At 43.9% G+C, this 27,431-nt stretch overlaps 1 protein-coding gene across 1 annotated transcript in view; it reads right to left on the bottom strand.

Annotated features, from left to right (window-relative positions):
* LOC147659392 (extracellular calcium-sensing receptor-like) overlaps positions 1-27,431 on the bottom strand; it is a 450,885-nt gene that overhangs the window by 31,206 nt on the left and 392,248 nt on the right. Inside the window, exon 3 of the mRNA XM_086951777.1 lies at positions 24,430-24,721. Within this exon, the coding sequence (XP_086807903.1) occupies positions 24,430-24,721 (292 nt within the window). The remainder of the gene's footprint in view (positions 1-24,429; positions 24,722-27,431) is intronic.

Below are 27,431 nucleotides of genomic sequence, written 5' to 3'. Positions count from 1 at the left end.
TGTAAAGACAGGTAACGTAGGTTTCGGTTACAATTCATACATCATATTATGAAGGCTTTTATCGTCGTTTTATCGGCAGTGTCCTGTGGATGAAATCGAAGATAATGTATTACGTCTCCTTCATAATATTCCGAAGTATCGTCGCTTTTTTGCATAATTGTCCTGAAAAAAAGCGTTGATATTTCAGCTTCTGAATAGGGGCATATTAACAACCAATAGCGATAATTATCGTTATTGCTTGGTTAGAGACAAAAATTTACCGCTGAGCTGCGGCGATTTTTATCGCAAATAAAGCTTGGTATTACCAAGGTTTATCGCAAATGCGATAAAAATCGGCTGCAATGTATGAAAATACCTGAAAAGTCAGCGATATTCATGCATTACCGAGCTAATGCTCTTAGCCATGTTATCCACCTCCCATTGGATAACATGGCTAAGAACTGCTCAGGGCAGGTGTTAGCTTTTGGAGATATACGCGCTTAGCGCGAATATCTCCAAAAGTTGGTAATAGGAGATAGCGATGTTAGCGATTGTTTCCAGTCGCTAACATCTTGGCACGCCCACTTTGCATATCATTAGTGATAAATATCACTGTCATGCAAAGTGGGGCCCAAGATAGTCGCTATCTCCTACTAGCTGTCGCCAACTGGTGTTAGCGACAGCTTGGTAATAGGGAGATAATTTTATCTCCGCTTTCTTGGCTTTTAAAGCCAAAAAAGCAGAGATAAACCCCCTTGATAATATGCTCCTCGAGCTCTTTTTGGTACAATGAGTTAGTTCTGAAAAGAACTTTTTTATTTTTTATTTTTAAAAAAAACAAGTGTTATGTTGTTTTTGATTTTCTAAACTTGCACCGACATTTTCAACTGTGACACAGGATCAAAATGAAATGAAAAAATGTATCTTTTCTCGGAGCATTTATGACTCTCAATTTTTAGTTTAATAAGATTGAGGCTCTGCTCTCCGTACAGAAGAATTTCTCCACAGTCGTTGCATTTCATGTGCACCTTCGCTAAATATGGTCTCAAGTCCATCTCTGCACTTGATGGAGATACAGGTTTTTGATCAGAAGATGTGCTGGCCACCTCTGATGGTAATAGCGTGGCCAGGGCTCTTGTCGATGCCTTTGCAAAATGCACAGGGTGCACTTGTTTGACATGCCGCACCATGGTATGTATGGAAAAGGAATATTTCTTTCACATCAATGGTTTTATGTCAGTAAAATTTCCAGGTAACTATAACTGGTGTGAAACCTATGGTTTTTTCAGTGAATTTAATAGGTTTTTTAAATGCTAATTCCTAACTATAACTGGTGTGAAACCTATGGTTTTTTCAGTGAATTTATTGGGTTTTTTAAATGCTAATTCCTAACTATAACTGGTGGAAACCTATTGTTTTTTAAGTGAATTTCAAAGGTTTTTTAAATGCTAATTCCTTTCTATATCGAGTTTCTAACCTTTTTATTTTTTTTTCAATTTGCTGTTTTGTGTAAGTATTCTTTTTTTTTTTTTTATATAATTTTTTTCTTTTGCGCTCTGGGTGCGAGCTCCGGTAAGCTCTCCGGTAAGCTTTCCGGTAAGCTAACCGGTAAGCTCACCGGAAAGCGCACCCAGAGCGCTACTTTCGTTCGTGAAAAAAAATAGGAATGAAAAGTTAATAATAATGCAAAACATTTTGTACCATACAAATAAAATCAGTTTTTTTTATAAGGAAAATGATTATGCATTTCCGTAAAAGTTTGATGACGTCACTTCGGCGCGCAACGTAAGCGCCCTCGGAAGCGCCTACGTTCGCGCAGCGTAAACGCACCCGGAAGCGCCTACGTTCGCGCCACGTATGCGCCCCGGAAGCGCCTACGTTCGCGCCGCGTTTGCGCACCCCGAAGCACTCCGGAGCGCGCAGCGTGAGCGCGTCGGGTCATGTGACCTTAAAATAACACTTTTCATTGGTTGCTAACAGTTTTTTTTACAAAGAATGAAATCCCCACCCATTTCCTTCACTTCTTCTTTCACTTTTGTGACTGAAAGACTTGCCTTTTTGCTCCTGGATATTTGTTGGTTTTACAATGGCTAGCAGACAATCCAGCAGTGAGGATGAACCAGAATTCATCGATGAACAGCCTCCTCAACGAAAAGTTAAGGAACATTTCATTTGGAAATTTTTTATAATCCCACCTGGACTAAAAAAGGTAAATGCTCCAAAAGTGCAGTGCAAGATCTGCAAAGAAGAGCTGTCACGAGGAAACCCTTTGAAAAAGTACTCTTTTGGGAACTTCACAATGATCCGGCATGTGGAGAGGAAGCACCCCCAGAAATTTTGCCCGGGAAAGTGTCAGGGCTCTGGCACAAGAGGTTCCCAGTGATGGGGCCTCTACATCAACCGGAGGAGCAACTTCTTCTGAGAGGGGGCAATCACAGGAGCAGGTGCCAAACATTCAACCTGCATTTAACCATGGTGTCCTCAGATGCAGATACTGCAATCAACTCCTCACCTATGGGGAGCAAAGTGTCCAGCTCATGGTTCGAGCATTGGAGAACCATCACTGCCCTTCCCACCCCTAATTTTTTTGTTTTATTTTGCTCCTGTTGAGCAGTTTCCATTCCCTGTTTTTGTTCCTGTTTTGAAAAAAGAAGAAAACCAAAAGTTCTTTTCAGAACTACCTCCAATTCTCATCAAAGAGCTATATTCTTAAAAAAATGAAAAAGAGTAAGTGAAATAGAGTGCATTGATAATTGAAAGGAGAATGAGTAAGAAAGAACAGAAAGGTATGAGAGGAAAAAAGAAGTGAAGTAGGAGGACTGAAAGAAGGTGAGTGTTAGGAAAGAAAGTTATGAGAAGAAGAGTGAATATGGGGAATGTTGATATTCAATGAAAATGTTGAAAAAGAACAGGAGTGTTGAAGGATAAGAAAAGATGCATTGCTGGAGTTGAAGGTAGAAGGCCTCATTTATGAAGCCATGCGTCACTTTAACGCCACCAAAGCATCACTTTTTGTGACACAACATTCCAATAAAAAATGCACCTTATTCATTCATATTTACAAAGTGGCGTTTCTTGGTAAATACATCACTTTGTAAACCCCTGTGCCACATTATTCCTACGTCAGGTGTAATGTATGCAAAAGGGACGTATTGACGCAAGAAAGGGTCGTAGAGGTGACACAGTGAATAAACTGGAGGCCTCATTTCTGAAAAGTGACGCATCGCTACATGAAAACAGCGATGCGTCACTTTTCTGGGCGCACTCCTTATGACATTCCAGATATGTCATATTTAATTTATGACTAATCAATTCGCAAGGAGTTACAGATACGTCAGTATTTCTGACGTATCTGTAAACACAAAAGTAACGCATTGCTGGAGTGCGTCACAAAAGTGACGCAACTCCAGTAATGCGTCCTTTCACATGGAAAAAGCACCATGTGAAAGGTCTTGCGTCAGTCTTACACCTGCTGTGAAGCAGGCGCAAGATTTTGACGCAACAGCATCCTAAAAGTGACGCAGTGAAATCTCATAGATTTCACTGTGTCGCTATTACAAAGCTTTTTGCGGGGGAACACTCCCTCTGCATACATTATACCTGACGCAGATATAATGTGGCGCAGGATTTTAAAAAGTGACCCATCTACCTAGATGCATCACTTTTTAAATATAGCGCAACGAGGCGCATTTTTTTACACCGCTGGTGCGATGCGTCACTTTTCTGTGCGCACTTCTTATGACATTCCAGACCTATATATACCTACTGGCGGTCGCCAGTAGGTATATATAGTTAGGATTTTTTCTCTATGGAACTTTTGAAAATTCTATGTCTAATAACTTTGGCGTTTGTGGACGGAATCGGCTGAAATTTTCAGGAAAATGGCACATTTTGTTTCTGAGCAAAATTTGGGGGGGTTTCGTCAAGGGGGGGCCGAGAAAAAAGGGGGGTCCCAAAACGCGTTTTTAACATTGAGTTTTCCATAGGGCGCTTGGCCTCACTTTTAGCTCGAACGGCTGAATGGATTTGCACGAAACTTGGCAAAATTGTAGGGACTGTTAGCCCGATGTGCCTTTGCTGGGTCTCAATATATGTGCTCCAGTGGATTTTGAGAAATTACCGTTTAAAAAAACAGATATATCTGTGACAACGTCCCGGGTAGCGCTCCGGTTCGCGAACTTTTCGCGTAACGGAGCTTTGCGAAGCGAAGCTGATTGGCTCTCCGGTGTCTGTCAACATTCTAAACAGTCCGGAGTGGCTGCCATCTTGTCTCTCGGTAGGATCGAGAGACAAGAGGAGGAGAAAAACGAAGGGGGAATTTAATGAAAGGGGGCAAGGTAGACCCTTCTTGACCCTCTAGGAATGATGTTGGGGTTATTAAAGGGTCCCGTGGGGCAAATAAAAAAAAATTGTTTTTTTGCAGTAGAAGCGCTTTCCGGTTCGTGAACCGGGTAGCTAACCGGTAGCAAAACGGGAATTCGCCATTCTGTGTTTCGTTTTAATTAAATTACAAGATGGAGGAAAAACAATGTGAGAAATGGGTATAAGGGGGTACGGGAGACGTATCCTGACCCCATATGTTTTCTGAGGGTGGCTGAGGATGCTCATATATGTTGATACTTGTCTTCCAGCGGCTGCGCGTGAGCGTTTTTTTTTTTTTTTTGCTGCGTGACGTCTGTTAACGTTCGATTCGAATGAAATCAGAAAGTGTTGACCGCCATTTTGACACTGCGAGTAAATATATTGTTAAAAATAATTGTTATAAATTAATCCGTATTGATAAACATTTTCTGCGCCATCTTGCTTTTTTTCCAATGCCACACTTTTGTCGTGCACGGCAGCCATTTTAGATGCCTTGACCAGACCCACTCTCTGCACGCCGCCGATCCTCAGCATGGCTCCCCACCCTCGCAAGCATCTCCCCCACGCACTGGTCACCCCCGCTCTCTCTCTCATGCATGGGCCATAAACCTCCCCCCATCTGCGCTGCTCTTCCCTGAGAATCACACCCCGTGCCCGCCCGACACCTCTCTTTCACCCTATTCACTACCGCACCCTCTGACACTCCTCTTCCTTTGTGTCTGATTGTCCAGGCCGGTCCCAGGCTATCACCTAGCCCTGTGGATGTAGTTTATGGCCCCAACTGTAAAGAATCACCCCTCTTCAAAGGAGTTACAGTAGATCAAGGCCCCCACCCCATGAGATCCGTCACACCACACGCGTTCCTACTATCTGATAACGATCCTGTATTGTGATTGGGGAGGGGATTCTCACTGTGAGGGTGTGTGGGACCGAGCCTGAAGCGGAAGATTCCAGGGATGCCTTTTTGTACATCAAAGTCTTCACAATTATGTGTCACATTAAAAATATATAGCACTCCAACAAAGTAGTAGGATTATAACACTTTAATAACTTATAAATATATGCAACGCACCATAAACAGTAAACACGTAAAAAAAAAAAAATTAAAACAAAGCAACAATGGTCTTCTGTGAGGTGGTGTCAGTAGCGGTCTGTTGTGCGAATAGTCCGAAGGCAGCACAACGCGCTGAGATCTGGACGGCACCCAGGTGATGTCCTTTACTTGCCGCACTGGTCTTGGCATCCTACAATGCTGCGGCGAAAAACGGCGTGGGGCGCCCCGGTGGGGGGGGGGAGGCGGCGTGAACGGGCCTCTCCAGGTGGAGGCTCCTCTGCTGCAATGGGGTGCCCCTTTAGCGTTTCAGTTGCCATTCAGCTGTTTTCCGCCCGCTTTTGCTGCACTGTGCCTCATCCGCCATTCAGCTGAGTTGCGCCCGCTCTTGCGGCTACAGTGTCTCGCCCACCATCTAGTTGAATTGCGCCCACTCTTGCGGTGCAGCGATAGGCGGCTGCCACAGGACTCTTAAAATGGCGGCCGGCTCTTCTGATTTGGGCCTGGTCCACTAAAATTGCCCTGGGACACCTTTGAACTCGGACGCTTGCCTGCTAGGGCTTGGGCCCCATTCTCGAAAGCAACCCCTCAGCCTTGAAGATTCTACAAAAGTCATGGGGGCCCCCGACTCCTGCAGGCTTCCGGTGGGGAGCGGCTGCCATGATTGCTTGCGGAATGTCCATGACGGAGCTACGAGATGGTGGTGCTCTCATGCTGACACCAGCTTCAGTCTGAAACATCCAGAAACACTGTAGACTATCAATTTGATGACTTCCGGTGGAGCCTCAACGTGACCCGGTAGGGAAGAACTTGCCCTCCCCTCTTTTGATTGATGGTTCTTGTTGCCTGTCCCCTCTGTTGTCATCTAATGGAACCTTTTTGGATTGCCGAGTGAGAAAAAAAAGGTGGGGCTTTCATCGTTTGGGAAAAAAAAAGGTATAAACCAATGAAAAGTGTTATTTTTAGGTCATATGATCAAGCATTTCATCATTAGGAAACCAAAAGTAAAATTAACCAATGAAAAGTTTTATAAAGAAGTCACATGACCTGTTATGCAGCTTTGGGCTATAAAAAGCCTACAAAATCCGTTGGCCTGTGAGGCGGTGTCAGTAGCGGATCGATGTGCGAATAGGCTGAAGGCAGCACAACGCGCCGAGATCCGGATGGCAAAGAGGTGGTGTCCAGCAAGTTGTTGTACTGGTGTGGCCATCCTACAATGCTGCGCCGAAAGACGGCGTGGGGTGCCTCTCCCACCTCCCCAGGTGGAGGCACCTCATCTGCAGTGGGGCGCACCAAAACGTTTCCCTCGCCGTCCAGCTGAGTTGCGGCCGCACTTGCTGCTACAGTGGGCCGAAGGCTAGGCCGAAGGCAGCACAACGCGCGCAAGATCTGGATGGCACCGAGGTGGTGTGGGGCGCCCCTTATCTTTTCACTCGCCGTCCAGCTGAGTTGCGTCCGCACTTGCTGCTACAGTAGGCCGAAGGCAGCACAACGCGCCGAGATCCGGATGGCACTGAGGTGGTGTCCAGCAAGTTGCACTGGTGTGGTCATCCTACAATGCTGCGCTGAAAGACGGCGTGGGGTGCCCGGGGGGGGGAGGCGGCACAAACGGGCCTCTCCCGCCTCCCCAGGTGGATGCACCTCATCTGCAGTGGGGCGCACCAAAACGTTTCCCTCGCCGTCCAGCTGAGTTGCGGCCGCACTTGCTGCTACAGTGGGCCGAAGGCTAGGCCGAAGGCAGCACAACGCGCGCAAGATCTGGATGGCACCGAGGTAGTGTGGGGCGCCCCTTATCTTTTCACTCGCCGTCCAGCTGAGTTGCGTCCGCACTTGCTGCTACAGTAGGCCGAAGGCAGCACAACGCGCCGAGATCCGGATGGCACTGAGGTGGTGTCCAGCAAGTTGCACTGGTGTGGTCATCCTACAATGCTGCGCTGAAAGACGGCGTGGGGTGCCCGGGGGGGGGAGGCGGCACAAACGGGCCTCTCCCGCCTCCCCAGGTGGATGCACCTCATTTGCAGTGGGGCGCTTTTTAGCGTTTCACTCGCCGTCCAGTTGAGTTGCGTCCACACTTGCTGCTACAGTAGGCCGAAGGCAGCACAACGCGCCGAGATCCGGATGGCACCGAGGTGGTGTCCAGTAAGTTGCCGCACTGGTGTGGCCATCCTACAATGCTGTGCCGAAAGACGGCGTGGGGTGCACGGGGGGGGAGGCGGCGTAAATGGGCCTCTCCCGTCTCCCCAGGTGGAGGCACCTCATCTGCAGTGGGGCGCCTTTTAGCGTTTCACCCGCCATCCAGCTGAGTTGCGCCCACTCTTGAGTCTACAGCGTCTCGCCCACCATCCAGCTGAGTTGCGCCCACTCTTGCGGTGCAGCGATAGGCAGCTGCAACAGGACTCTCAAAATGGCGACCGGCTCTTTGGATTTGGGCCTGGTCCACTAAAATGGCCCTGGGACACCTTGGAACTCGGGCGCTTGGCTGCTAGGGCATGGGCCCCATTCCCAAAAGCGTCCCCTCTTTTGACTGATTGTTCTTGTTGCCTATCTCTTCTGTTGTCATTTAACGGAACCTTTTTGGACTGCTGAAAGGGGTTCTGGTCCGACCGCTGGTTGGTGGAGACATTTTGACTATATCCTGGACCTGCCTGGCCTCGACCAAAATGGCGCCGGTATAAATGGGACTTGTAACTCCTTGTTGTGTACTGGTTGCCCAGCCTTGATATCACGAGATACGTATGCAGTTTTGAAGCACAAGGCGGGCGGGGACGAGTACTGATTGAACATTTGGACATCCCTATTGATATTAAGTTCTGATGTGTTATTGATTACTGTACTACTGAAAGATACAAAAAATTTGAAACATGCACATGTTGGTAATTTTTTTCATTTCCACAACATGAAAAAAAGACTCCTTGTTGTGTACTTGTTGCCCAGCCTTGAAATCACGAGATACGTATGCAGTTTTGAAGCACATGGCGGGCGGGGACGAGTACTGATTGAACATTTGGACTTCCCTATTGATATAAAGTTCTGATGTGTTATTGATTACTGTACTATTGAAAGATACAAAAAATTTGAAACATGCACATGTTGGTCATTTTTTTCATTTTCTCAACATGAAAAAAAGGTAAATGCCCGGTACGTTACCTGCCTCATCTGCCACAATGTACTCTCCAGAGGAACCGAAAAAAATATAGTTATGGTAATCATACCATGCATCGCCATATGGAGAGGTGGCACCCGATGAATTACAGTGCTGCCCAAATACGAGATTTGGTGGATAACCCCGACCTGCCAGTACATCCACCAATGACAAGTACTGATTGAACATTTGGACATCCCTATTGATATTAAGTTCTGATGTGTTATTGATTTCTGTACTATTGAAAGTTCGAATTAACGTCACCCATGGTACTTGCCCGCAAATGTATATCTAGATAATTTTATTGTAACTGGCCCTGTCGTACTTTAATTATAAAATGTATGTCCACCGATTCCGCAACTGTGAAACACCTTAGTTCTTGCAACCTAATGGCCCGCCCGTTACGTTCTTCTACAGTGTAAATGTCCCCTCATCATATACGAATACAGTTTGCTCCGTGGCCGGCCCACGTGGTTATAGGCCCGTATTTGTATACTGACATTTTCACAATAAAGGTTTTTAAAACAAAAAAAGGTAGTAGTACCTAGATTGGTAAAGTTTTGAATAACAGCCACTGTTTTCGAATCAGTAAAAGGCAAGTGAAATAAAGCTGCCCGATTACATGACGGTTAAAGGGTATATTACGCAGGAACGCAGTAAAGATAAATGGTCAAGGGCTGTTGTGTTTTCCACTCGTACAACATAAAGTGATTGATAAGAATCCGATATTCATGCCTATCAGCGACTAAGACAGCAGGTTGAGCCTCTTTTGTTCAACAGCTCTCTCATGGGACGAAGAAATGCCCTTTTTCTCGAAATAGGAATATTTTACTTGCAGGACAGTTGTAAATTTACCGGGAAAATACATTAGCCTGGAACATTGTTAGAGATAAACTGTAAATGCATCTGGGTGCTTTGCTTTACAAGTCAGAGTGAGAAAAAAAAAGGTGGGGCTTTCATCATTTGGGAAAAAAAAATGTTCGAAACCAATGAAAAGTGTTATTTTTAGGTCATATGACCAAGCCTTCCATCATTAGAAAAACAAAAGTAAAATGAACCAATGAAAACTTTTATTAACAAGTCACATGACCTGTTATGCTTACGTTACGCGCAGCGCGCCGCGCCCTGGATCGCTTCCGGGAAGCTGCGTCTCGCGCACCGGAGCACTTCCGGGTGCGCTAATGCGGCGCGTCATATGACGCATTACGCGACAACGCAGGTCCAGAATATAGTCAAAATGTCTCCACCAACCAGCAATCATGGCAGCCGCTCCCCACCGGAAGCCTGCGGGAGTCGGGGGTCCCGGTGACTGTTGTAGAATCTTCAAGGCTGAGGGGACTCTTTTGGGAATGGGGCCCATGCCCTAGCAGTCAAGCGTCCGAGTTCCACGGTTGCCCAGAGTCATCTTTGCAGGCCAGGCCCAAGTCTGTGGAGCCGACCGCCATTTCGTGAGCTCCGTAGCAGCCGCCTGTCGCTGTATCGCAAGATTGGGTGCAATTCCGTTGGATGGCGGGTGAGACGTTGTAATAGCAAGAGCAGGCGCAATTCAGCTGGCCGAGCGAGGCACTGTGTCGCAAGAGCGGGCGCAAGTCAGCTGGTCGAGTGAAACGCTGGGGTGTAGCTGAGAAACCTCCACCTGGGGAGGTGGGGGAGGCTCGTTCGCGCCGCCTCTCCCTTCTAGTGCACCTCACGCCATTTCCTGGCGCAGGTATATGTGATGATCGGACCAGGGCACCGCAGGACGTGTCTTCAGGTCAAACTGATTGTGGGACAAGGTGTGGAGCTGGCGCAATTATTTTGGGGGCCTCCGTCAAGCGGTTCAGGGAGGCACCGCATCACATTGTTTTCCAATGCAGTCAGGTCCACAAACAGTCCCCACTTACTTTGAGAATAGTGAAGCTGCAGCAGGTGCAAAAAAGCTTCAGACAGTGTTACAAGCGCTGCTCCGAACCCTCAACTATGGCACCCAACATCCAGGACGTATGCCATTTGTGCAAGGCAGTGACATCGAAGCATCTCAGGGACCAAGCAACATACCATATCCAGAGTCCTTCCCACAACCTCTGCCTTCCTTCTTACCTAGTTATTGTTCTTTCACTCCCACTCCAGACTTTTAATCTGTGGATGGAAAACCATGAACCTATACTCATGTATGAAAATCTTACTATTGATGCTTGACTGAGGCCAAGGAGAGCAGAGTGCATGAGTCTCATGCTCGATCGATTGAGCTAGCCGGATCAGGCAACAAAAAGGTGGAGGTGGGGGTGGCGGCATCAGCAAGGCATCCTCAGACACAACTTGTCGGACATCAGCTCTGGATGTACTGGGGACGAGTCTTGGCGCATGGTGTCGTCCCCGGGTAATTTGCACAATGGTCCTCCACCCCTAGGCCGCCAGCTATGCTACCTCGACAGGAACAGTGATGTATGTTGCAGCAGGCTGCCATGTAAATAGTTATTTAATAAAACGTTTTACCCTGTTACTTTGCTGGTGTGTTGTATATATTTATAATATTTGCATAGGGTTTGTCGTTATTTTGGGCGGGGTGGGTGGCGGAGCCGAGCTGTCTTGCAGCCATCATGGTGTTGAGCTCAGTTCATCTCACTAGTTTCGTATTTCTCATGAGGGGTTGTTCCTAATGTTTCTATTTTAGCGAGGTCAAAAAGAGTTCCCATTAGTGACTGATTTTGCTCGATTCCTTTTGTTTTTTTAAACGATCTTTCACTATCTGCAAAGACTAAACAGAGTATTGCGACTCTGTGCTTGTTTGTAAATAGAGAATGAACCAAAGAGAACCAATTTTAAAACAGTAAATGCTTGGATAATAATCAATGAAATGGAGAGAGAAACAGGCACGACGGATTACAACGGGGGCAAAGGCCTGCGTTACCTACCCTTCACTATCTGCAAAGAGAGAATAGTCCTAAAAGAAAAGAGGAGGGGGGGCAGCGTTCAAAGCACATCAGCGTGCATAAACACAAAAATGTTTTTACCTATCACGTACTTGACATTTTAAAGCTTTTCATATTTGCTATTAAAAAACCATTGAAATTCACTGAAAAAACCATAGGTTATAGACCATATATAGTTAGGAATTAGCATTGACAAAACCTTGAAAATTCACTGAAAAAACCATAGGTTACAGACCATATATAGTTAGGGACTAGCATTTACAAAACCTTATTTTACTCGCACAAAACCATTGAAATTCGCATATATAGTTAGTTGCACTAACTATATATTGCGCACCCGCAATCCTCTGCTGATGATGTCACATATTACATCATTCATGACATGGTCAGTGACATCACTGATGACATCACTGATGACATCTCAAATGGCATCACTGATGACATCTCATTTGACATTACTCATCACATCACTAATAATATCATTCATGTGATAATACGATGAACCTCTTCAGATTGTAATATAACCTTAGATACAATCAGTGTAAATAGACACTCACAGACTGTCACTCATCCATGGAGTTACTCACACACCTAGTCAGTCATGCAAAAAATCAATCACACCTCCATTCCCTCAACTATACAGTTATACACACCTTACTTTTTCAAATATATACTAACACATATTTAGTCTCTTATACAATCCCTGATACAAGTTTACAATGATCCATAAAGCCACTCACACATTCACTGGCTCTTATGCACAGTTATTTTTATATGTCAACTCTCATATGTACTGTGTTTTACATATGTACTTACTTTGACATGTAGCACTAAGATATCCATTCACTCAACAATACACTCATGCACACAGTCAACCGCCCATACAGCTGTTTCCCCATGCACTTTTGAACCCATACATCTAGTGAATCAACTGTTCACACATCTATGCACAGAGTCACACACCTCCCAGCCACCCATACACACACACTCAGTCTCCCATGCAAATACTTGGGCAACCAATCAATAACCCATATAGTTACTCATATAGCTACTGATCAACACATGCAGCAGTTTACAGAACAACAGACATAATGATGCACAAATTAAGACAGTTTAGTCACTAACCCATGCACTCAGTGAGACACATTTAATCACTCACTCATACAGTCAGTCATGCACCTACTAAATCCTTCATCCCGACACTTATACATCCACTCATTCTTCAATACGTAAGACATATTTTAACTTTACAGAAACATACAGTCAATGGATGTTGTCATCAGTGATGTCATCAGTGATGTCATTTGAGATGTCATCAGTGATGTCATCAGTGATGTCACTGACCATGTCATGAATGATGTAATATGTGACATCATCAGCAGAGGATTGCGGGTGCGCGATATATAGTTAGTGCAACTAACTATATATGCGAATTTCAATGGTTTTGTGCGAGTAAAATAAGGTTTTGTAAATGCTAATCCCTAACTATATATGGTCTATAACCTATGGTTTTTTCAGTGAATTTTCAAGGTTTTGTAAATGCTAATTCCTAACTATATATGGTCTATAACCTATGGTTTTTTCAGTGAATATATATATATATATATGTGTGTGTGTTGCAATACATATAGGCAGGTAATGAGGAGATTTTTAACAATTTAAAATTGTTTGAACGGCGCAATGTACGAAGAGTACCTTAAGCGCTATTTTCTCTAATACTGCATATTTTGCACTATTGTTTGGCATGCCTGTCTCCAGCACACTTCGTAGGACGTGTTGCTTTTGTAGTGGTACCACTTTGAAACTTGACGAAGCACACCCCGCTCCCCCGGAGGGGACGCCTAATAGGGACATGTATATAAGTATGGTATTTCGTCCATATTGTACAGCACGTTATGGAACAAATACGCCCGTACGGATCCTGAGTTGCGTTGGCCTATGCATGGGTCATTTGATCTACGAAAGATTCAGTATGAGGAGCAACGGATGTTTAAGCGAAAGGCCAGGCAAGATATGTTTGATTGTGTACGAATGTGGGAGAAAGAAGTATGTGAGCGAATGAAGCGTGAGCAGGCCTTGGTTGAAAAAGAACTACGTAAGAGTGTGAATGTGAAACCATCCGAAATGAAAAATAAAGGAATGAAAGAAATTAAAGAAAGGGAAGATAGGGAGCATCAGTTACAGGTAAATGGCCAAACCGCTATTCGTAGGCCTCTTTATCCTATTCTTAATAAACCCCAAGATGATTCTCTCTTATTAGATTGCTGTCCACCTCCGTATACACTTCCCTCTGCTCCTGATGAGTCAGATGAGGCCTATCCTACAGAGCAGGATAAAATCAGATCAGAGATACTCGCTCGATGTTAACTACCGAACGTTCCTCTGAGATTAGATAAGCGGTGCGCAAAGCCGATCGTAGTATTATCACTGCTTCTGAACTTCTAGATACTGTTAAGAATTGGTTGGAAAGGGAACAAAAATATGTTACCGAGATATTTGCTGCCGAGGTTGTTGAACGATTTAGGAAATATTCAGTGGAAGTAGAGCCAGATGATATAGCAGCTGATTGTAAGCAATTACGGGAAGGTTCTTTTGTCTTCTCCCAGGTGGCTGACACGATCAGACGCTTGGTTAAACTACGTGATGAAGCAGTCTGTGGGAGGAGAAAAAGGCAGCAGACGCAGCTGCACAAACCTCCCGAATCAACATGGCACGAGCTTCGACGCCAGAAACAGATAAGAATGTTGTAAATGTGAAACCCATGCGGGAAGCAGCAACTTTATATGATCCTCCTAAGGGAGCAGGTACAAGTGATGGTAAGACTTCTGTCGACGCAAAAGGGTACTTTATTTATAATTGGGTGTACACTCCTTGGAATAGAGCAGATGTTATGGCTCTTAAAAATGCATCGCCTGATCCGCGAAAGAATTCAACAGCCTTTTATGAAGAAATTGAGGATGCCATTAGCTCTTGTACTATGTCTGATATTGATTTGTTTTTTGGATTAATATTACCGCCTGATATGTGGAGAACTGTGCGTAAAGTCGATGATCGTGTGGCATTTGGGGCATCGTGGAAAAATTTAGAACAGTTAGATGAAGATAGAAAACCTGCACAGACATGTCAGTTAATTTTGGATCTTTCGGTAGCTATATTGGTTAAATTAAAGACCATTAGTCCACCTAAAAAGATAGATTCGACTATGTTAGCGTCTTGTAAGCAAAAGATAGATGAATCAGTTTCAGACTTCTTCACATGCTTTGAAGAAGCATTCTACGATTTTAGTGGCCAGTCACTGACAGTTGACACAGGCAGGCATCTGTTTGTCGATAAATATGTCACAAACCTTTTGCCAGAAATAGCTAGTCGCCTAAAGGCGAGTGAAAGTTCATGGACTACCTCCTCTCTGGTTTCTCTCTTTACCTATGGCTTAGTATTATGAACGACAAGAATTAGAAGCAAAAAGTAAGGAGGATAAAAAATCTAAAGAGTTGAAAACAAAGGTTATGATGGCTCAGGCTTATGGCCCACCTTCTAGAGGTAATAATAGAGGTGGATGTGGATCTCATGGTTCGTCCTTTCCTCCCTATACTTTATTGAATTTGTCTGTTGATCAGTGTGCACATTGCAAGAAATTTGGACATTGGCTTTCTGACTGTCCAATACTCCGTGCTCAGCAGGGTTCACGTGGTCTGGGACAAATGAGAAATTGTTCAGGATATTCAGGGCCTAGAGGAAACACGAATGATCGTGCTAGGTTTGATGCTAATACACGTGGACAACAGAGGTCTAATACTTTTGACAGACGGAACCAATATCAAATGTCCGACTATGAGCCGTCTGATTTGCAAGATTCTGCTGATGCATAGGATTGTGTCGGATGGGGTAAGGAATCAGTTGAAGTTCCAGTAGATCAGAGGGGTCCCTAGGTTACAGCACATTTTTTGGGTTCTACTGATCAGTTTCTGGTTGATACAGGAGCTACTCGTAGCGCCTTGTCTAAACACTTGATTACAAGGGCTCCCCTGTATCGTTTAACTATTACATGGATAGGTTTCGAAGGAACATCTTCCCATAGCCCATTGTCACAGCCACTTGCACTCCATGTTGATAAGTTTACTGCTCCATGTCAGTTTTTGCTTTTTCAAAATACACCAGACAATATTGTGGGTCTTGACATGCTCATATATTTCAGGGCTATGATACAATGTTCTCCGGAGAGAGTACGGGTTATTTTAAATGACAACTACCACATGATTGAGAGAGCTTGTATTGTTAAATAGGCATTGCACTAGCTTCACTCCCTAGTACTTTGTGGGCAACTTCAGACACCGATGTAGGACACATGGGTATTCCACCAGTACATATTAGTGTCAAGGAGGGTGCTTTACTGCCGAGATTGCCTCAGTATAAAATTTCTCGAGAAGGAGAAGAAGCACTCACACGTATTGTACAAGATTTGATTAAGGTGGGGGTTGTGGAAGAGGTTCCTTATAATGTTTGCAATAGCCAATTCTTCCCATTTTGAAAAAAAAGAATGCAGACACTAGGATTTATAGATTCATCATCGATTTGAGAGAAGTTAACAAGATTGTAGTACCACAGTACCCTGTAGCATCTGACATAACAACATTGCTTACCCTGGTCCCTCCAACAGCAACTACATTTTCAATAGTGGAATTGAAGAACACTTTCTTCTCGATTCCTATTCAGCCTGATAGCGGATATTTGTTAGGTTTCGCTTTGAATAACAGATCATACAGATTTTGTAGAGTTCCTCAAGGGTACACCGAGAGCCCGAGTATTTATGGTCAAGCCTTAAAAAGACAACTCGATTCCTTTACTTTGTCTGAAAGAGTGGCTCTCATACAATATGTCGATGACATCTCGTTGGCAGCTGATACACCTGAACAGTGTGAAAAATGTACTTTGTCCTTTACTTTCTTTTCTTACTACACACAACCATAAAGTATCACAGAAGAAATTGCAATATTGTAGACCGAAGGTAACCTATTTAGGTAGTCTTCTGTCTAAGGAGGGACGTGCACTGACACCAGATCGCATTCAAGCAATTTTAGACACCCCTGTACATTCCACCCAGAAAGATGTCCGTGCATTCATTGGTTTGACTTAGTTTTGTAAGCAATGGATATTGGGTTTTTCACACATTGTTAAACCACTGCTAGCACTTTTGACTAAGAACACTCTGATCCCCCATCCATGGACACATGACTGTCAAAAAGCTTTTTGTCAGTTAAGACAAGCTCTCTGCTCTGCACCAGTGTTAGGCACACCAGATTACACGAAGGCTTTTACACTCTATGCACATGAGAAATATGGATGTGCATTGTCAGTTTTAGTACAGACACACAGTGGCAAGCAGTGTCCCTGTGCATATTTTTCTGCAGTTCTTGATCCTGTTGCTCGTGCGTTGGCTGGATGTTTTCATTCAGTTGCAGCGACAGCTGTGTCTATACGTCAGAATGAAGGGATAGTTTTGTCACACAAACTGTTGGTGATAGTACCTCATGCAGTAGATGCCCTTTTGAATCAGACTAAGAGACAGCATTTAACTAGTGCTCAACTGACAGGCTACGAATTGACATTGTTAGCACCTCATATTACATTGAAGAGATGTGCAACACTAAACCCAGCCACTTTGTTGCCATATCCTGCGACTCAGTCTTAATTAAAGGAGCCTCACGAATATATATTCCTTACTGAGGAACAGACAAAGGGTCACATCGATTTGCAATATACGCCCCTTCCAGATGTAGATAGGGAGCTGTGGGTTGATGGGTCCTGTTTGAAGTTACCAGATGGCAGAACCTCAGCTGCATATGCAACCACCACACTTGAGACAGTAGTGGAAACAGCTCGTATACCATAGAAGTCGGCTCAAGCAGCTGAACTAATAGCTAAGCATGTGCGGAAAATCCGTTCCGCACGCGGATTTCGTGAATTTTTGGTAAATTCGCAATCCGCGAAATTTGCGAATTTCCCGCAAAATCCGCGAACGAAAATCCACGAACGGGGATTGGGTCAAAAGTTCAAGCTGACTTTAGTAACTCTTTTAGAATGGCGCCAGCAAGCTGCCAGAGCCATTCTAAAATAGTTACAAAAGTTAGCTTCAACAGGAAGCTCTAATAGATAAAGTAAAGCAGGTGCTGCTCAAATTCAGTTACACAATCATTAATTACCCCCAAACTTGGGGTGATTAATGATTGTGTAACTTAATTTGACCTTCAACTGGAGCACCTGCTTTACTTTATCTATTAGTGCTTCCTGTTGAAGCTATTTCTAGCTATTTTAGAACGGCGCTGGCAGCTTGCCGGCGCCATTCTAAGTGGGGCTGAGGGCAGAAGGGCACAAAAGTGGGATAGAGGGCAGAAGGGGACAAAAAATTAGTGGGGCAGAGGGCAGAAGGGCACAGAAACAAGTGGTAAAGAGGGCAGATGGGCATAAAAAACAAGAGGGTGGCAGTGATTAAGCAGGCAAAAAAAAAAAACCCGCGAAATTGCAAAGCGCCTCGCGAACACCCGCGAACACGCAAAGCGCCTCGCGAACACCCGCGAACACGCAAAAATTTTTAAAAAACTCAAATTCGCGCAAATTTGCGAATTTTGCTGATTGCCAATTCGCAAATCCGCAAATTCGCGAATTGCCAATTCGCAAAATTTGCCGATGCTTACTAATAGCTTTGACACGAGCGTGTGTTCTTAGTACTGACTTATGTGTGAACATTTACACAGATAGCCGCTATGCTTTTGGAGTGGTTCATGATTGTGGCCTACTCTGGAAGGAAAGAGGCTTTCTTACATCCCACGGGATGCAGATAATGCACGGAGAATTAGTACATAATATTTTGACTGCACTTATATATCCGATGAAAGTTGCCTTTATGAAGGGTAGCACACACAAGAAAATCATTGGCATAATAGGACAAGGCAATACCTTTGCAGACCACGTAGCCCATGAAACTGCAATACAGCAAAACACTACATCTATGTACGTAGTAAAATCACAAGCTGAGCATTGGCATAATGCTAGAGAGGACGTATTGGATATACAGAGATATGCCTCTGTGGAAGAATTTGATCAATGGTCCAAAGAAGGAATTTTAGATGATGAGGGTTGTTGGCGTAACAAAGAAACAAATAAATGGAAATTTGCCTGCAGCCTATTTACAATCTATGGTTCAAATGGCACATGGGCTGGCACATGGTGGAGCTCTAGCAATAACTAAATTGCTTACACAAGTCTGGGAGCATCCTGAAATTACCAGCACAGCTAAAAGAATAGTACAGTCCTGTTTGATCTGTTGTCAGTACAATCCTGGAAAGGGGACACAAACTCCTACAGAAGGGTTTGCTACACCAACCGCACCTTTTGAAGTTTTGCAGATGGATTACATCCAGCTTGAATGCTGCAATAATCTAAAATATGTCCTAGTGGTGGTATGTGCCTTCAGTAAATGGATAGAGGCGTACCCTACAAAGGATAATACTGCTCTTAACACAGCAAAGGTGCTTCTGAAGGAATTCTTTCCAAGATATGGTGTTTGTAAGCTTTTGTGGAGTGACAATGGACCTCATTTCATTGGGCAAGTTGTTGAGTATGTCCTGAAAGGGTTGGGGATCAAACAGAAATTCCATACAGTCTTCCAACCGCAATCAGCAGGATTGGTGGAAAGGTATAACGCTACTTTAAAATTGAAGCTAGCAAAAATACTGGCTTCCATGTCCCTTAAGTGGCCAGATGCACTGACTTTGGCACTGTTATCCATAAGATCGGTGCCACACTCACGATCAGGTCTTACACCGTACAAGGTGGCATTTGGGAGACCGATGAACATTTGGGGAGTTCCTAAGCCACGTCCCATACATGATGTACCTTGTGTTCTGTTGAACGATTATTTGGCACAGTTAACCAACAGTTTGACCTCTATTCATCAACAGGTTTGAGAAGCTTTTCCTGACAGATCTACAGGTGAGGCCCATGAACTCCGTCCCGGTGACTATGTGATGGTCAAAGTCTTTGACAGATCGAACAGCTTGGTGCCGAGGTGGCGAGGTCCGGAGCAAGTTCTTTTGTCTGCCTGGACAGCAGTTTGAGTGCCGAACAAAAAAAACTGGGTGCACAGCACGCATTGTAAATGGGTGTCGCCCGCCTTGGTGGAACCTGCTGCACTGACCGACCATCGGAAAGTCTGGAGACGGAGAAAGGTCAAGCTATCTCACCTAACAAATCTACGGAAGTCTTCCTGGACCACACGATTCCTGGAGCATCGCAATACCATTTGAGATCGAGGAAAGAATCTGCAGTCTTGAATGAGACTGGTTGAGCTACCTCCCTGAGTTTGTGAAACGGAGAGCCAATGTGGCAAGGGGGGGATCAGCCTTGCATTAGTGTAGTGACACCCGTCTTGGCCCGTGGTGAAGAAATCAACGGCTACCCAGGGAGAAGCGTTCCAACAATTGTTTTCAACAAGTTCTTAGAAAGATCGATCATCGCTGTCATTGAAATCAATAACAAAAGAATCATTTGTGCTGTAGGGTTTGTTGTTGCCCTGGTGATTTTGGCAATAACAACTTGGTTTGTTGAGAAAGCAGTTCCTGCTCGACAGATTTTTGTTGACACTACTCCAGCTCCACTGGAGCATTACCACTATACACTTCTCTATCATGAGCAGAAACATCGACAATCCTACCTGAAAAACACATTCATCCAGATGTTGCATCATACACACAATGCTAAGAATACTACGAATTGTTGGGTGTGTTGGATGATACCTGCACACCAAAAGAAAGGAGGAACACCTTTTAGTCCTCTACCATTTTCCCATAATGGCTCATGTCAAGCTTGGTATGCCCTTTTGTTTGCTTTCGGAAAGCCCTCAGTAGGAGGAATCACTTTTCGGTTGAATAAAGAATGCTACCAAGATGAAGATGGTTATCCTCAAGCTAATGGGCCTAAATTGGAATGGGAAGAGTACCAACCTGACAATATTTCAACGCCATATGTCTTCACAAATGTGAGGGATATGAAAAACGGTGGACCCTTTGTGATTTCTGTAACCTAAGCTAAAGCAGATTTATGTATTGGCAGTACTGGGAGAATTCCCAGTAGGACGAAGTGAATGTATAACTACATCAAATATTGAAGGTGCTAATAACAGTAGTTTTACTTTGTCGCACAACACATACTTTGTGTGTGGTAATAAAGGGATAATATCAATTACCTGTTGGGTGGTTCGGGGTATGTTACATATCATTTTTGTTACCCCTGTGTTTTTAGCACCTGCATCATATCATCTTGACTTTAAGTTGTACAATGATATTTCTAAGAATAGCTACAGACGAACATTAAGTACAGATGAGTTCAACCAGACAGATACCACTTCCAACAAAATGTCTATTTCAATTTGGGTTTGTTCTTCTTTGTGGGTGCTGCATTGAATAGCAGAAAAATCAGACGATTGACTCATGTTGTAGAAGCTGTCACCAATCAGACAGCCATGGCACTTGGGAACATTACAGAAGAACTGCAAATTGAAAGAATTGTAGCACTCCAATACAGGATGGTGCTTGACGTGATTTTGGCTGATCAAGGTGGTGCATGCTGCATCATCTGTAGCAGTTGCTGCGTCTTTATACCTGATCACTCATCTTCAGTTTATGATGCAATCTCTAAACTACATAAGATTGCTACAGACATTCACCCAGAGACTGGTACATGGACATTTTCGAACTGGATGTGGACAGTCTTTGTTACTTGGGGCTGGAAGCTACTGACTATTCTATGTATATTACTGGTGATACTATTTACATGCTGTACTTGTATACAATGCGTTCCTATGCTTTGCTCCATGTGCATCACTGCTTGTATACCTACCAAAAGAAATATTACAAAAGAATAACAAATGTTAAACTATGAAATTACTAAGATGATTAACATCAATGTACAGGATGCAGATTTAGATTACCCCAGATAGACGGATGTCTTCAGCAAATGCTGAAAGGGTCGTCTGTTGTAATTTAGCAATGAATAGGTTAAGCATTAGCAGAAGACATCTTGTATTTAGAGACTATCTTGTCCATTTACGGACTCCTTTTTGTACTTCTATCGGCCATTTTGTTTGCCATGTGCTCTCCATGTGCTCTGTCCTACCTTCCTGTCAACTGCTCTTGAAATCTGCCTAGAGACAAGATATATTTAGTCTCCTCTGCTTCGCACATGCTTATTTGAGCATACAGCTGTCTCCAACTTGTAACTGTCAAGATGTGTCCACCAGAATTAGCTAACTGTCAGTCCCTCCCACTTGTTGCTAGCACACTCTCTGTATGACCTTATATGTATTTGAAACCAGCATTCTGTACCTTGTACCTCCTTCATTTGAGCCCCTGTGTGGGTATAAAAGGACCAAGCGCCTTCCAGTCAGTTTGCTACCTCATACTCTACCGAAGGGTGTTGTGCGAATATAGTTCCACCTCATGAGGTTTAATAAACTTTTTCTTTTCTATTCCAGTTTCTGAGCCAACTTCTAGCTATTGGTCTAAGGACTCTGTGTAGAGAAGGGTGAATCCCTTGAACTGGTAGGCCTGGCTAAGGCTTACTACCACAGTATAAGTAAATTTGTAGTTTAATGAAAGAATCAATTCCAGCATTACTTGAAACGGCTGATAATTATGCCCATGTTGCATGGTTCAAACTTAATAAAGTCAAGTCTCCATCAAAATGAAGTGGTGACTTTAAAGAAAATTGAAAAACTCCTTGATAGCTGCATCCTGAATTCCATCATGGTGACATTGCATAGAATCTATTAAAATGATGGTGGCTGAGATAAATATTAATTCATAAATATGCTGCCCTTAGTTCTTTCCCCAAACCTTGGCAAATAAAAACCAGAAGAGACAGAGTTTCTGTAAAAACACTACGCCTCCCTACAAATCTAGGGTGGGTCAATCTAGCTAATTTCAGGAACTACCAACCAGCATTTCTGGCCATACAAGACTGCCCGTGGTTACTCTAAGACATTATTTCACTTCTATGTAGTTTTCTGTTGAAAGTGAACTCTTTGGAGACTTGCACCCAATAATGGTACTATCTACTAATTTGTACTCTCTCATTCCAGCTAAGTACATTTTTATTACTACAAAAAAGGCCCTCCTGATAATAGATAGCATTCTAGAGACATCCTTCACTCACTCTTATATGGCCTCACTCTGGAACAATACTAAAATCAAAATCCAAGGTGCTCCTATATATTGGCAGTCCTGGACATCTAGGGGCATATATTTCCTGAAACAACTAGGTTCCCCCTCTCCTTCAAGGAATTGCAACAGCAATGAAAACTGACAGATATTGACATTTATGACTTTTTAAAGATCAAAACTAAACTAACACATTAAAAAAGTGGAATACAGGTGACAACATTTTACCAGACACCTGGAGCCTGATCTTGAAATTGGTGTTCTCACACAAAATTACCACATCTCAATGCCACAGAAAATATTGGCTCCTTCACAGGACATTTTGGGCCCCTACACGTCTCTATAAATTATCACTGAGAGGGAACCCAATATGCTGGACCTGCAATAAATCGATTGAAGATCTTCCACACCTCTTATTCCAATGTGACTCCATCTCCCATTTTTGGAAACAGGTATCTGATTTTATTTGGTCGCAACTGAGCATTCAGCTAAAGTTTGACTGCACTCATTCAAGAATTCCTAGACCAACAACTCAAATCACCCAGTGATAGGCTCCTGGTAGATATCTTACTGACTGCGACCTGTAAATCTGTTTTACTATTTGAAAAAACACTGTGGCTTCTTTCAAGTCCTGGTTACATTGGATATTCTATTCTATTCTATCTGAAAGGGGCTAACAGCATTTCCCTCCTAAACTCCCTCTGGAAACCCAGTCTAGATTTGTCTGGGAAACACTTGTTGACTATTTTGTCCATACTAAACCTGTATGACCTACATATTGAAACAATCTACAACATTGCAACTAGTCATTATTAGACTACTCAAACTTCTTACAACCTGATTGCAACTTCCCCAGATAGATATTGTCCTATTATATCACCAAAAAAGTCATCCCTTCTGTTAGAGCGTTCTTATGATTTCATTTTAGTTGCTTGTGTCCATGTGATATGTTATAATATATTATGCTATGGCTTGTTATTCTGGACCTGATGTAAATCAAGACCATATTTGTTTGCTTTGTTTTTTCTTCATGTTGCATAAGGTGCCATGTTTATTAATACTAATGTATAGTACACTCTACTTGCCGACCCCACATGCGCTCTGTACTACCGTAACAAGCAACATTTTGTTTATTTCTTTTTTGTTATAAAACTATTAAAGTCTTTGAAAAAAATGATTTTGGAAAGCTAAAACATGCATTTTTTATACTTATGCTACACTGTTCTAACATGGTAGTCATGTTGTCTCTACATGCATCATATTGCCCATCTTAAAAATAGACCTACTAAAATTCCAGGAGGACTTCGCCAATGTCGGTGCAGTTCTTTAAAAATGAGAGAAGCTGATAGCAACAGTGGCAGGCAGTAGTCTCTGGGGTGAGGTTATAGCAAGAAAGGCAAGGGAAGGAGACACCAAGTTACAGCAATAGTGTCAGTGGTGAAAAGTAGTGGAGCGAGAACAATGGGCATACAAAGGGAGGCCAAGGGTGACTGAGTAGGGTGGGATCATTGTTTATCACCAACTATGGCACTTTAGACAGAAATCAGTCACCTTCAAAACAAACTCATTCCTACTCCACTAGGGACAGTCTACCTCAAATTGCCAGACAACAACACAAGCAACCTAAGTTATTACATCAACATTTTTTACCTTTCCTTTGTTTATTTTCCTTATTTCACATGTTTACATTGAACCAGACATCCATTTTCAAGAGTTTTCTAAACACACACATTATTTGGAATGTTTGCTTACCAAGCACAAGTTTCCTACCTGAGGATACCTGTAGATTCCTAGGACCTCAGCCATTGAGAAGGATGTTGTAGATGACAGGTCTCCAATAAAGCCAACCAGTGTGCCATTACTCTGGCAGCTGTAGTTTGGGACTGTATCTTTCCTATTTGACAATATGTTAAATGTTCCTTGAAGAGCTTTCATCACACTGGTGCAAGAATCATAAATATGATAGCCCAGTGTAAAGTTTCCTAAGAGGTTAGGGTTTCTGTTGATCTCTTCTGTGGCATAGATTAGAGCCAGCAGGTGCCGAAGATGGCGGAAGGATGCCCTGAAAGATAAACAGCAAGTTTGGCCCATGGTTCATGAAGTTCACATTTTAGCAGTTAGAACAAGGATATTAAATGAGTTGTAAGAGGGGAGGGCTCACAAATGATCATAAACATGTGTTCCTCTATGATGTGTTGTGATAAATGAGTACCTACCGCTACCATCAATCCACATAAAAAAATACATTATAGTAATGGAATGTGGCCTAAACATACACAAATGTGAAGCTGAAAGTGCTATGAGCATTGATATTATTCTATGTGTAAGTATCATTATCACTGGGTGTATTGTACTATCCAAATGGGTTATAATACTATAAAGAGACTTGACAAACTTTTTCTTCCTGATAGAAGAACTTACCAGTGTCAAGACTATATATGTGATGTATGTCCAAGAAGTGATATTGTGAATGTGTTCATGACATTTTCTTTTGTTGGTAAAACTGTTGGTAAAACTCTAGCCGTAATGATATAAGGAGAGATTGCAAGAGGGGATTTAACTTATTATTCCCCTCCATGAGGACATATGCTGCAGGTACAAGCTGACTGACTGATCATGGAAAACTACAGCTTGCTATTCTGCAAAGGGAGACCGGCACAACTTCCCCACCTCATCAAAAACAAACTAGAACAAATTGCAGGAGATTTGGATTTCAATGTAACTAAATATATTGCATTTGTGAGGGGGACGCTAGAGGGCGCACTGCCGGATGGCTGCCTGTTGAGACAGCTCCGCCGGTCAGGCTCAGGGATCGGATGATATAGCTGTCTTGCGGATTCCAAATTTCGTATTGCTGGCAGCGATGGGCATCGGAAGATGGTGTGATTAAATGGTGGTGATTTAGAAACTATATGGATGGGTGAGAGGTGGTGAAATTGTCCTCCGACTTCGATGGCTCGTGCGTGCGATGCTGAACAAGATGGCAACTGCCAGTGCGCTGTGTCTCATCGGGACGTAGTGAGCGGTACAGCCATGCTGGTGCTATTTCACACTGCCTTGGGACACTAAAACTGGTCGCGGAGCATGGTGCTGCACTGCGGGGTATTTCTGGAGCGAGGCAGCAGTACAGTGGAGAAGCGTGGCTCAGTGGTTAGAGGCGGCAGACCCGGAAGCTGAGATCGGCCGTGGACCAGGGTTCGATTCCCCGCCTCGGCGGGTCTCGGGCTCAAAAATTCCACGGAGTCGACAATTCTCGCTCCGGTGCCTACTCGACTCACGGGGTCACACTCTGCGACTCTGGGCAATAGCTTGCTTAATCTCCACTACGGCCCCTCGCGGCGGGATGCCTGGCTTTCACCTTGTGGATACCCGCAAGGGTATCTCATAGGGGAATACCAGGACGGGTTCCCTAAGCAAGCGCCTTGAGACCCCTGGGTAAAGCGCGCTATATAAATCGAAGCACATTTACATTTACATTTACATTTACAGTGATCGACAGAGGAGTGCTTCATGGGCAAGATATGCAGGGATGTGGTGACATGGCGGCTTTTTGGGGAATACCGTGCTGCAGGGTCAAAAGAGGCCCGTCTTGTGCATGACGGCGAACACAGGGATTGAGCACCATATGCAAGTCATGGAGTTTGGCGACGACTACGCTATGGCGCAGATGTGCTAATACCCCCTGCTGAGTCGGATGTATGACATTACAATGCATGCTTTTACCACGCATGCCTTTACAACGCGGTTTTTACAACGAAAACCTTTACAACGCATAGCGCTTTGGGGGTGCTGGATAGTGAAAAGTTAGTTTAATTCACTATTCCAACACCAGTCCCCGTGGACACTGGGGAAGGTGTTGGATAGTAAATTAAACTTATTCCCTATCCTAGAGCACCCCCCAGCGCAATGCGTTGTAATGGTTTGCGTTGTAAATACCGGGTTCTAATGGTAGTGCGTGGTAAAAGTTGCATTGTAAAGGTTGTTCACCGCTGAGTCGCATAACGTGTATCCCTATTGCTGGTGCAGCGCTTCCAAAGGACTTTCACTGCGCAGGTTGCCATTGTCTTCTCGGCATTGCTTGTGGTGGACACCGGGTTCCAGGGGCAAGGGACCGCTCAACAACGCTGGTGAATGGTGGCCTGCCAGTCAGACCTGTTTCCTGCTATATTTCTGTAAACTGCCCTGGTTGTCCTTTACACATGTATTTATGTATGCCTTCCTGGCTGATAACGGCACTGGACTATAGTATTACCTCGAGGGGCACAAGTTGGGGGAGGACACGACCCCTCCTTTCTTTCGGGCGCAGGTGGCACACAATACCCTTCCTGGATCTCCTCAGTCTGAGACCTCCCTTATTGGCTACTGGCGGTACAGCTTTTCATTATCATGGACAAGCCAGACAAAAAACAGCCTAAGCTCATGTTCGAATCCCAAAGGCAGACAAAGGGTGCAACTGCACATTCCGACACTGAAACTGAGACAGAGTCTGCAACTAACAACGCTATGGAATCTGTTCTTAAAGAAATTCAGACAAGTCTACCAGATATTAATGGGAAACTGGACCATCTCACTCAACGTGCGGCAAAGCTAGACAAGCAGAGGGAGCGCCTAGATGATACTGAAACCCGGATCACAGCAGTTGAGGACGAAGCTCATGCCACGACCAGTAAATGCGCAGGGATGGAGAAGATACTGGAAGTTATAAAGAGCAAAGCCGAGGACTTGGAAGCAAGATATCGAAAGAACAATGTACGAATCATGGGTGTGCCAGA

Source organism: Lissotriton vulgaris, unplaced genomic scaffold (genome assembly GCF_964263255.1).
Source record: "Lissotriton vulgaris unplaced genomic scaffold, aLisVul1.2 SCAFFOLD_1171, whole genome shotgun sequence".
NCBI classification, from domain to species: Eukaryota; Metazoa; Chordata; class Amphibia; order Caudata; family Salamandridae; genus Lissotriton; species Lissotriton vulgaris.
This window is presented reverse-complemented; position numbering and strand designations above follow the sequence as displayed.